The 13548-nt window shown below is 36.4% G+C and overlaps 1 protein-coding gene across 1 annotated transcript in view; it reads right to left on the bottom strand.

The window, feature by feature from the left end:
• Positions 1–3626: 3626 nt before the first annotated feature.
• Positions 3627–13548, bottom strand: part of LOC144958512 (ras-like GTP-binding protein RHO1) — a 13165-nt gene continuing 3243 nt past the window's right edge. The window contains exons 2-6 of the mRNA XM_078890531.1: positions 11552–11684; positions 8167–8281; positions 7685–7817; positions 6671–6831; positions 3627–5775 (exon numbers count right to left, since the gene is read on the bottom strand). Coding sequence (XP_078746657.1) covers positions 5689–5775; positions 6671–6831; positions 7685–7817; positions 8167–8281; positions 11552–11682 — 627 coding nt within the window. The 5' untranslated portion in view covers positions 11683–11684 and the 3' untranslated portion in view covers positions 3627–5688. The remainder of the gene's footprint in view (positions 5776–6670; positions 6832–7684; positions 7818–8166; positions 8282–11551; positions 11685–13548) is intronic.

The following is a 13548-nucleotide window of genomic DNA, read 5'->3' on the forward strand; positions in this document are numbered from 1 at the left end:
GCTCAATTAAATTTTTTTTTTTTAACTCCCACTTGGTTTTTCTTTGTACAGCAGATCTGTATTTTTCATGAGATTGTGGACTGGGGGTGATTGTTTGGGGTGGGGGAGGGGAGGGCGGATTCCCCTTATTGCAGAGGATTACTGGGCAAGTGGGTTCAACAGGGCTCTACAGCTTTGCTATCACTTTTATCCCCTTAACTCACTCAACCCACTGGGTGGGGTTCCTGACCTCCCATAGTGGGCAGGGGGGGTACATACTGTGTCTTCTATCCCCTTATAACTGTTTTCCAACATGCTTTCTGTCTTTGTCTTGGAATGAGATTACTTGGTTTTATCCTGGCCCTGGCCGGAGTCCTAGCTCGGAGGGAAACAGTCAAATGCATAGTTATCGTTTTTGGAGATGATGTTTTTTCCTTGTAAATCATCTCTCTGTTATGTATTATTATAATTATTTTCAATGTCTAATGTAAGCATTTGAGTGTAATCCTCTTTGTTGGATTTTGTGCTTGTGTCCGGATGAGACTTACAGGTGATCTCAAACTAAGTACTTTAGTGGTATGCTCTTGGAATCTACATCTGATCACTATTTGTTCCCAGTTCCCCTACGTCTTATTTTTCTTGGGTGCTTTAATTGTAATTCTAGAACTTTTTACTATCCCATTTTCTTTCTTTTTACTGGCGCGGATATAACCTGAATGTGTTGGAAGCGCCGTAAAACCCTTAAAAACAAAAAACACAAACATCACTCAACCCTAACACTGACTATTTCCGAAGTTTACCCGGGGTTACTTTTACCCCATGCTTATTTATTACATTTTTCTGAGATAAATTAGAGGCGTTGTATCAAAGCTATTGTTTTTAGTTTTTACATGTTAATGATAGTTTGAATAAAAATATATTATACACATGCTCATTTTAGATACAATTTTCCAATTTTGAAAAGTAGCAAAAATCTCTAGTGAGTTAAATAATAATAATAATAATAATAATAATAATAATAATAATAATAATAATAATAATAATAATAATAATAATAATAATAATAATAATAATAGATCTTTATTGTCCATAAATATGGCAATTTGTCATTTAGTTACACTTGTTATAACGTTAAACGATAACTGTAACATTGAACAGATATTTCACTCCTACTTATTTTCTCTCTCTCTCTCTCTCATTTGTCCTTTCCATGTGGATTTGTCTTCTGATTCTTGATTGAGACCAAAGGTCTCGATGGTGTCTGACTTGTGGTCTTTAGTTCAGAGGGAAACAGTCTGTGTTCAATGTATCTTTTTGAATAAGAAATAATTTTTTTTTCCTTTGCAAATAACAGTGATGATAATCTTCTGCAAATCCGCAGAATTCCGGGATGTTTGGATTTTCTTAGAAATTTTCTGCTGATTTTTGGCGTGTCACACATTTTCTTTCCTCTGGCAAACACTCAGGTTGCTAGGTGGTGGATCCGCGAAATAATATTATAATAATATTCCCTTTATCCATCATATTATAGGAAGTTTTCTTCAAAATCTTTTATAATAATATTCCCTTTATCCATCTTCACAGTGTTGAATAGGCGAGCTTTTAGTTCTCTACCTGGGCCGCGGTCAAGAGGTCATTCACTCCATCAAATTCCCGACCAGTGCAACGGGTTATCTCCCGTGATACTCAACAGATTTGTTACTGACATCTGGTTAAATTACAATCGCTTTTGCTCAAACACAGTCAATTTTACCAATTTAAACAAATTGGCAACACATTGAGAGAACGTTGATATGTATTTTGGTACCAAACACTCTATCATTAGAATTTCTGTCTTTGAGATATTTTGCATTTAGATATCAGCACAATTTTGATTATAGTTTGTTAAATTTAATTTATTGATTGCATTATTATAAGCAAACAAACGGATAGAAACTCTCAAAACTTGCTCTAACCGATGGAGGAATAAAGTAACCTTTCATTCATTTCCTCACAATTTTTGCGTCACTCTTAGTTCTTTGATGATATGCGATAACATCTCGGTGCAGGTGTCCGATTTGTTTCGCTTTGATCACTGCTGGTTCAGAGGGTTATGAATTCCGGTCATTGAGTCTTTATCGCACAAATTATATTCAACAGATGGTCACACGAGTTTAGCTTTATATTATATGAACACGATTATACCAGTTTTCCGTTCCACTAGTTACAAACGTAGTCAACTAAGAACACTAGAATAAAGTCCGAGTCGTTTCATATTTCAGTTGTATATATTTGAAATTTACTTCCCTGGTTAAAATATTTTTTAGTACTTTGTGCGTAGAAAAGAAACCTTGTATAGTTTGTAATTATTTTGCTGCAATGATCAATATATGATTAATTAAGGGTGATCATTTAAAGCATTCTTGATACAAACACGACTTAACGAAGGGACAAAGGATAAATAGTAACCATGTCATAAAGATATGTAAAAATATATGTGTGTGTGTGTATGTGTGTGTGTGTGTGTGTGTGTGTGGGAGAGAGAGAGAAAGGGATAGATAGATAGAAAAGGATAGATAGAGAGAGAGAAAGGGATAGATAGATAGAAAAGGATAGAGAGAAGAAGGATAGATAGATAGAAGAGAGAGAGAGAGAGAGAGAGAGAGAGAGAGAGAGAGAGAGAGAGAGAGAGAGATGGTCCGACCAGATGGATGGACTGATCGTCTGATGAAGAGGACAGATGAGGGTATGGATGAATATATGGATGGATCGATAGATGTTTGCAATGGTGATGAATGAATGGATAGATAGATTAATGGATAGATAGATGAGAGAGAGAGAGAGAGAGAGAGAGAGAGAGAGAGAGAGATTTTCATTCCATTAATGAAGGACAAAGACATTGGTTTATAACTGTAAAAGTCACTCTGTTGCCTCCATAGCCCCGTGATTTACACGTGACATATTTTGTGCTGTTTCCATACTTTTACATAACGGGGATTCTAATGTCGCCCTGTTGCTGTTCTTTATTATTTTTGCGTTTTTCAAGAAGATTGAGCAGATATATAACTACAGTATATTGCAATCACTGATTTATTTTTATTTTATTTCGACAAGATGTGGTGACTGTGCACGAATAGTTGCTGTTGTCAATGCTTTCCCTCATCTTTGTTTTTAATCCCATTGTCTCTGTCGGAAAAAAAAAATGTAATATCGCCTAGCAGGCATCATGTCCAGTTCTACATGTTACGCGTTTTAAGCACGTCTAGTGAAAATTGCGCTAAATAAAAAAGCTAAAAATTTCAACATTACGTAGTCTGTCATGCCACTTGTAGCGCATAGTTTTGAGGACTTTTTAGCATTGTCTTTGTCAATGTCCACAATAAAGATGAGACAAATATCTGGTTTTAAAGATTAATATCTGGTTTTAAATCCTGAAACAATTATGTTTTGAGATTCGTTTTCTTTTCTTCTGTGTTTCTTGACTTTTCTACAAAGCCTACACAGTTCATTCAAATGTTTATCATGAATTTCTTGAGTGTGCTCCATGACTAAATGAAATTTTTAAAAATCATAATAAATTCAATTTTGTTGACGTACAGATGGAATTTTAGCAACTTACAGTTCAATTATAATGGATTCTATCCGTGAAAGAATAGATTTGTTCTATGTTTCTGTTTGAAGAATTCAATTTTTTATTGGAAAAATTAATGCATTTTAAATTACAGAAAAACGGTCTATTTAGGATTGAAATATCACGATCACTATATACAGCACAGGCATAAAATACGTATGAATGGAAACAGGAAATCTTGACAAATATTACAGAGTAAAGAAATTTGTGTCTAAGCTCACTGTGAAGCGATAACAAAGAGATGAAAGTGAACATAAATCGACTGGTATCACCCATATCACCGTAACTGAACTCACTAGGGGATTCCCCGTAATTTGGCAGAGTGACCCCTGGTCAACCTCGGGTCATTACTTGAACTAAGTTACCGCTCAGACGATATTTTCGTTACTGTGTCTTAAAGGAACTTTTTCTTCAAAATCTATTATAATAATATTCCCTTTATCCATTTTAAAGGAACTTTTGCTTCAAAATCTATCTGAGAAAAGGCCATGCTAACCTCGGCATCAGCCACAAAACACCCCCGCAACGTGAGTAGTAGGAGCTTCTTGCTCATGGAAGAAAACAAAAATGAGATGTCGACATGCCCTTATCCTCACGTCTCGCTCTCTCTCTCTCTCTCTCTCTCTCTCTCTCTCTCTCTCTCTCTCTCTCTCTCCCCTCTTTTTTTAAAATATAAAATTAGCAAAATGCCCACAGCTGCAAAATTAATCAAATACAAACTGGTAGAACTTAGGATATTATGTATTTTGCTCCAATTACAGAGGTACCTTTAATTTGATTAAACTTGTTTAAAGGATAATTGGGACATAAAGAAATTTAAGACTTTGCAATAGACCATTGTTCTATCCAAAGGGTAGCAAGAAATTGCTACTGTCCTTCTAAGGCTATGAAAATCAGGATAAATTGTCTATAACTCTAAAGGACTACCACTTTTTAAAAGGAAACTACACCACATTCCTCAATGAATGAAAAGATATTTGACCAGGAAACTGGGGACCTTCAAATATCGATCAAACCTGTGACCGAAAGGAAATTCAAGAAATTCCCAGGTTTGAGATTGTTGACATGTTGGGGGTCATTTCAAACCATCGATATTTGAAGGACGAGTTTCCTGGTCAAATATCTTTTCATTCATTGAGGAATGTGGTGTAGTACAAAGAAGAAAACAGCTATCAAACGCCGCACTCAGTAAACTCACCAATGTATGGATTAGAGGTGACAAAATAAAGAGAAAAACCAAACTGAAACTGTACCATGCTCTTGTAAAACCGGTACTTCTGTATAACTGCGGCACTTGGGCGTTGACAAAATCCGAAGAAGAACATCTGGATGCCTTCCATCGCACACAGCTAAGAAGGGTACTGGACATCAAATACCCAAAAAAAGATCTCAAATGAATCACTCTATAAGATCACAAAAGAAAGACCAATCTCCCTTGACATTTTACAACAACGATGGCAACCTTTCGGTCACATACTACGCAGGGACAAAAACATACCAGCTAACCAAGCCATGTCGGGATACTTCCAAAAACACGGGAACCTTTTCAGAGGAAAACCGATCACAACACTCCCTGTGATCCTAAACAAAAACCTCACAACACTTGGACAAAGCATTAATCTCATAACGGCAGGGGACCTTGAAAATCTGAGAGAGAACCCTAGCAGAGGACCGGCAATATTGGAGACACCTCACACAGGAAATACTGGAAACAGCCAAGGCGACCCGATCTTTCGGTCGAGACGCGAAAGGCATCTTAGTCAAGTCAGTCAGTTTCCTGGTCAAAATCTTTAAAATGTATCGTTCTTTTTCAGAGTGCATTAGCACAAAATAATATGTCATGGTTTCACAGGTGACAGTTAAACGGGGTTCTACTGTAAATGACATGGGACACTATTGTATATGACATTTGTCTTATTGTATATGACATTGTCTTTTAGTCTGGAGGTGGTGGTTTCTGACCCTTGGTGGGTGCTTATTGTATATGACATTTGTCTTTTAGTCTGGAGGTGGTGGTTTCTGACCCTTGGTGGGTGCTTATTGTATATGACATTTGTCTTTTAGTCTGGAGGTGGTGGTTTCTGACCCTTGGTGGGTGCTTATTGTATATGACATTTGTCTTTAAGTCTGGAGGTGGTGGTTTCTGACCCTTGGTGGGTGCTAATGAAGACGGTTTGTTCTTTCAACTGTAGGAAAAAGAATGGGATTGAAGAAGGATTATTATTATTATTATTATTATTATTATTATTATTATTATTATTATTATTATTATTATTATTATTATTATTATTGTTATTATTATTATTATTATTATTATTATTATTATTATTTATTATTATTATTATTATTATTATTATTATTATTATTATTATTATTATTATTATTATTATTATCATTATTTATCATCATCATCATCATCATCATCATCATCATCATCATCATCATCATTTTTATTATTATTATTATTATTATTATTATTATTATTATTATTATTATTATTATTATTATTATTATTATTATTATTGATCCTATTATCATTTCTATCGCCACCACCATCATCATCATCATCATCATCATTGATAAAGGGAAATGCAAATGGTGTCAAGTCTGTCAAAGAGAATAATAATTGTGATACATAAATATATTGCTGGTAATGGATAAATAAATAATGATAGTAATAACACAAATCATATTATTGGCGATGATGATGGTGGGGGTAGTGGTGGTGGTAGATGTGATGATGATGATGATGATACAGTGCGGCTATGTGGTCTAGTGGTATGACACTCGCTTTCGGATCGGAAGGTCCTGGGTTCGAGCCTCGCTCGGCGCATAGTTGAGTCCTTGGAGAAGGCTCTTTACTCACATTCTCTCACCGTACTCAGGTGTAAAATGAGTACCTGGCCGTTAACAGCGTTGTCTCTGTCCCAAAATTTGTAATATCGCCTGACAGGCGTCATGTCTCGTCCTCCATGTTATGTGTTGCTGTTGGCCAGGGACCCCTTGTAAAGCGCTTTGGCGCTATATAAAAGCTAAAGTTTTTTTGGTTTTTTTTTAGAAGGTGATAAAGGTTCAACTCACCTTTTCAATCCCCAAATACTTAAGAGCCGAGACTTCCACGTAGCCAGAAGCGTTTATTTTATTGACCAGTTCGTTTGCTAACGACCTTGAAATTGGCTGGTGACACGTCTGATGACCTTGACACTGAACACTATTAGGACGTACCAAATCAAATTTTAAACCTGAAAAACGATTTGAGAAATGCAAATCAATTCCTATTCAAAGGGTAATTTTATTATAGGCAATTGTCAAAATAAATCATACACTAACTTAAGAGTAGAAAGCGCCCTAATAATACAGATATGTACATGGGTAGATATATATATATATATATATATATATATATATATATATATTGAAGAGAGAGAGAAGGGGAGAGAGAGAGGGGAGAGAGAGAGAGAGAGGTAGAAAGATAGATTAACGGATATACCGAACCCGATATGTATATATATATATATATATATATATATATATATATATATATATATATATATATATATATATATTACACACACACACACACACATATATATATATATATATATATATATATATATATATATGTGTAAATGCATACATACATACATACATACTTACATACATACATCACATACATACATACATACATACATACATACATACATACATACATAATACATAATACATACATACATAAATACATAAATACATACATACATACATACATACATACATACATACATACATACATACATACGTACATACATACATACATACATACATACATACATGCATACAGAGAGAGATAGAGCGATAGTAGATAGATGTACCGATATATATATAGATAAAAAGACACGTAGATAAATTGACACATATAGGTATGTATTTAGGTCGATAAATAGAAGGTTAGAAACTGACAAATGAAGTGTGTGTGTGTGTGTGAGAGAGAGAGAGAGAGAGAGAGAGAGAGAGAGAGAGAGAGAGAGAGAGAGAGAGAGAGAGAGAGAGAGAGAGAGAGAGAGAGAGAGAGAGAGAGAGAATACAAATCTGAGATACCTATGAGAATTATGAAGTGTGATTTCTTTTTTGTTTCTTTCATGTGTAATTTAGCTCGCGGTAGCCATGTTTTTTGGATAGCGTCAAAGGTTGCCTGGCAACTGATGTCAAAGCATAGATAGACGACATCAATCTGGGGAAGATGAAAATTTTAGATTAATGAGGCAGGTCGAATGATAACGCTGTGCTGTGGGTCTAATATCTTTCTAAAGCAGTCCAGTCATCACCGACACATTAAAACATCATCATCATCATCATCATCATCATCATCATCATCATCATCATCATCATCATCATCATCATCATCATCATCATCATCAACCCATACCACACAACCCAACCACACTACTACACACTACTACTACTACTACTACTACTACTACTACTACTACCTACTACTACTACTACTACTACTACACTACTACTACTACTACTACTACTACTACTACTACTACTACTACTACTACTTGACATAATATTACCTGTGTTTCTTTAGCCAGATCTTCCACTTGGTCAAAGATTTTGATCACGTGGGTTGTATCTCCAGCGTGGATAGACGTCTGCTCTGACGTCACCAATTCCAGATCTGTGCGGGGGCTGGTGGGTTTTATTTTATTGTTTTTATTTTTTAAAGTGAAAAATAGTAATAAATTTAACTATGTCCAATAGCTCAGTTGGTAGAACAGCCGGTTCTCAAGTAAACGGGCCGGTATCGACCCCGAATCGGAATTAGTCGTGACATCCCGCCCCGTCCACCCAACAGTCTAAAGTTTGCGCAAACGGGGACGATTAGAGACTAGACGACGATTGGGATTGTTTGGAAGCTTTAACTCTGCCCACTTATCATTATGACATCCGAAATGCTCTTGTCGTCTACATCTACGCCAGAATAGAAAGAGAGGATGGAGCCTGCCCATGATATAACACTTTACGGAGCCCTTATTTCATCATAAAAGTACTGTCCACTGACAGGTTGGTGGTTATCGCTTTCAAGAATTGATGTCCTTATATTTTTATGAGATCCTGAGATTTTTGACCAATCAACGATTGCTCTTTTGATAGCTTGCTTGTCAACATGTGTCAGCTCAGCCCTTGATTTATGTACATGCATCACAGGCGGTATATGTTGTGTACTTCAAAGACCACGGTTGACCGAAAGCGATGAATGGTTGTGTAATACCAAAAGCCCTACTGTGGCGTGGAGAACGAGGTTTTGTATATATAGTTATGTCACTATCTCAACGCTCATGAATTCCTAAGCAAGGCTGGACTCATAATCAAAAAACGAAATCTGTGTTTTAAACTCTTGAATCAAACGGTACATCAGCGCGATCGTTTCACTGCGAAATGAAAAATTTGTAAATCAAGAAAATCGACCAGAAAATAAGGAAATAACCATAAAATAATAACATTTGAGAAAGCTATTTTCAAAATCAAATCTATTACCAAAAAAAAAAAGGTTATTTCTAGACCAATTTTTATGAGACAAAGACAACTTTTCTCCATTTTACAAGCTGATTGCGTAGCTAAGACTTTTAAAGTCGGTTGAACGTATTTTGCGATAGACTAGCGTCCTATCCAATGGGTAGTAAAAAAAAAACTGTATAAACACCGGCTTCATTGGCCTGAAGGCTGTGAAGAATATTTTTTTTCCATTCTAATACTAATAAAAGGTCACAAAACCTTCATAGCAAAAAGTAGTCCTTCGGAGCCATTGGACCCCTGGAGCCGGAGTTTACCCCAGTTGCTATAGCTTGAAACGGAAAATAGCAATTGCTTGCTATACTTTGGCAGGATGCAAATATATCGCAAAATACGTTCCGCTAAATTAAACAGATCCAGTTACCCATTCATTGCTGGGTGGACAGGGGGATCAGCAAAAAATCTCGACTGCATCCGGGATCGGTCGTGGTCCATTTGCGTGTGAAACGAGTGCTCTACCAACTGAGCTATCGGGACCACCTTCTTTTTAAAAATGCTGCAATTTATTTCCATTATCTGTAAAAAGTTTTGTGATCAGCATCTCCTAAAACTAAACTTAAGTATTTTGGTATGACCCACGATTTGGAATGATCTCCATTAATCTGAGAGATTCTCAAGCTCAATAGACATTTTCAAAAAAGCACTGAAAACATATCTTTTCAGGAAATATATACTTAATTGAATTTTAAATGTATTGTATGTGACATTTATATTGATGATGTATTGATGCCCTTTCATGCTCTTAATTGTTTTGACACTTTGGTTGAATTGTATTTGAATTTTTTTTTTTAAAGTGCTTTGATGTTTCGACGAAAGGCGCTATATAAATATGCTTATTATTATTATTATTATTATTATTATTATTATTATTATTATTTATTATTATTATTATTATATTATTATTATTATTATTATTATTATTATTATTATCATATAAGGACCACAACCAACAGATACAACCTGCTTCGTTTCGGAAGGTCATGGGTTCTAGTCTTGAGCGGCGTATAGTTGAGTCATTGGAAAAGGCTCTACACACATTTTGTCACCGTACATGCCCGTTATCAGCGTTGCCTCTGTCCGAAAAAAAAATTGTAATTGACATCGTCTAACAGGCATCATGTTTCGTCATACATGTTAAGTTTTGCTGTCGGCTAGGAACCAAGCGCTTTGGACACGTTTAGGGGATATTGCGCTATGTGAAAGCGCAAGTTTTCGTTGTTTGTTTTGTTTTTTCCTTCATCGAGATCATTTCGACACAATACAATACTGTTTAGAGCCAGTGGGTCACAGTTCGTTTTTAAAAAATCTTAACTCTCTCCTTATCGTGCAGCTATGTGGTCTAGTGGTATAACACTCGCTTTCAGATCGGAAGGTCCTGGGTTCGTGCCTCGCGCTCAGCGCATAGTTGAGTCCTTGGAAAAGGCTCGTTACTCACATTCTCTCACCGTACTCAGTTGTAAAATGAGTACCTGGCCGTTGACAGTGGTGTCGTTGTCCGAAAAATTGTAATATCGCCTAACAGGCGGCATGTCCCGTCCTACATGTTAAATGTTGCTGTTGACTGTTCATTTTCTTAAAATTTTATGATCTACAAAATAAATTTGAATAAGAAAAATATTGGTTGTATCTTAACAAATGGCAAGGAGAGGTTAAGGTTCCACAAAGTTTTGTGTGTTTTTATGATTATCTGGCGGGCAGAACTGGTGAGTATTTTCATACCATCAATAGTATTTTAGAGGGACTTAAGTGTGAGAACTAATCACACAAATCGCGGTTTAAAATTTTTAAAAACACAAGAGTCGAAACACATTAACTTCATTCATTCTGTAGAAGGTACGAAAACTGACGCCACTCATCTCTTTGTTATAGTTTTTCGACAGCCATTTCTTAGATTAGTTCTCAATAAATTACGTCAAAGTCAATAAGACTAAACGTTCAAGGTTATAACGTACTCGTAGCAACACCAAAAAAAAAAAATTATGTGTAACCTTAAACGTTTATAGATAGTATGCGGTTGCCTAAGAGCTCACAACATGGCCATTCGGACCAACACACAAAACAATCATGTGTAACCATGAACTTTTTTAGTCTGGATAATACAGTCAAGTGAGAATTACTCATAAACGCGGATGGCAAAAATCAATAACAAAACCCTGAGTGCTGTCACCTTTGTTCTATCTATGATCTGATTGGTAGAATTTAGTGAGAACTATCTTGTCATTAAGATGGCTGTCTAAAAACAATGACATAGAGCCGAGTGACGTCAACTTCATTCCTTTTTGTAAAGGACAAGAATACAAATAGACGGAAAGAGAGAGGCAAACAGGACATAGATACACATGACTGATAGACTAACCGAGAGGAAGACAGATAACCGTTACTTACGGATCTTGTTGAAGAGAGGCAACAGATGGAAAAACGCCTTTTGTTATCGTCCTGGCTAGGCTCGTCTTTCCAATCCCAGGATCCCCCAATACCAGTACACTGGTCACGTGTTTTACAGGTTGTGACGTCATTGCTAAAATATGAAATGGAACCAAAAAAAAAACATGTCCAAAGTACTTTTTTTCATGTGTGAATTGACTTACTTCAGAACGCAACACCAGGAGCAGAGTGTTCCGATCACTGTGGAGCTGAGGGGTTCAGCGATGTGGTCTTTGATTCTTACACAAAAGGTATCAAGTTCGACAACCCGCTGAACTGTGTTTGCCTTGAGCAAATCACCTGGCCCAAGCTCACTTTGCGGCGCTGTTCTACGGCTGACGCCTGGGTCATCTACTCTTTCCTCTTACTATTATATATTGTCATTACCTTCCAATCTGTCATTGGCCAAGCTCAATATCGTTTGATTTTGTTAAAAGACGAGACATTTTATAGCTGAGTAACTGACGCCGTTACAAAGAAACAGAACTCGCATAACACACTAACACACACATGCACACACTCTTCAAACAAGGAGCCAAATACAGATGGCGTATACCAACTTCACTTCCAACAACATTGAATCAAGATCTAAAAAAAATATCAAATATATTTAGAAACAACAACCGAAGAACTGATTTCAACAACACAGGGAGCCATCCAATTGCTTTAGCACCTTAACACACATGATGACATTCAAAAGCTAAGAACACTTGCACTGGACAGAGATTTAATTTATAGAAACAAATTACAAACTGGATATAAGAAACACTGGATATAAGAAACAGAGTGACACACTAGAAGTAACACGCATATTCACGGCACGCGTCCGTAGAGACAGCACAGCCATATTTAATACCGTGAACAAGGGGTGACTTTGCCTCTCGGGGTGACTTTGCCACTGCCGATTTGGAGCAAATAGTGTTCTTAGGATTGTTGTGGTTATTTCCCTTATTAGTTACAAAACTAAGTAAAATGTAGTTTGTCAAATCTATAGAGGCAAAGTCGCCCCTTAAGTCAAAGTGACCCCAGTTGACGCCCACAAGTTCAAGAGTAGATCCTGTTCAGGTTCAAGTAGGTAGGTACTTCAATGTTGCATTTTATGAATCCGGTAGGTTTGAAACAGTCATTCAGTATTTTTGTGTGTTTTTTAAATGAGATTTTATATCGCGCAATATCCACTAAATGTGCTCAGAGCGTTTTACTAAGGGTCCCTGACCAACAGCAACACGTAACATGTAGACGAGACATGACGCCCGTTAGGCGTTATTCAATTATTTTTTTCAGACATAGACAACGGTGTTAACAGTCAGGTACTAATTTTACAATTGAGTGCGGTGAGAGAATGTGGATAAACAGCATTTTCCAAGGACCCAACTATGCGCCAAGCGAGGCTCGAACCCAGGACCTTCTGATCAGAAAGCGAGTGTCATACCACAAGACAACATCGCTGCACATTTCGGTTATTATACCGGGTGGCTCAGAAAAACTGTTCTATGTTTGACAGTTTGGTGTATCTAATTTGTTTAAGCTACATTATCGTAACTTATACATACGTTTTCTGCAAATACAAATTATGTTATTACTTTAAAGTTTAAGTAATTTCAACAATAGGGTTCAACAGTCGTGACGTCACTTCCCTCTTAATGACGCATAGTAACTTGGTAACTGGTGCTAAACTATCGGAACAATGGCGGACGCCCTTATGAATAAATACCTCTCCGACGAGCATAAAAGTGTATCCAGAGGTGAAAAACATTATAAATCTGATCATGTTTTGACTTTTATACATTCTGATCACATGACATGTGAAAAAGTTCTAGCCAATGAAGAATAAAAAGTACCGATTTACTTTGTTTAGAACCAAGCTGCTCTTTTTTGGGCGTACGTGGCATCAGACTATTGAATCCTATTATAAGTGCTATTTAAGTGTTGTTGAAAGATCATGGTAAAATTGGCAT

Source organism: Berghia stephanieae, chromosome 13, assembly GCF_034508935.2.
Source record: "Berghia stephanieae isolate SIO BIC M18660-M18661 chromosome 13, UCSD_Bste_1.3, whole genome shotgun sequence".
In the NCBI taxonomy this organism is placed as follows: Eukaryota; Metazoa; Mollusca; class Gastropoda; order Nudibranchia; family Aeolidiidae; genus Berghia; species Berghia stephanieae.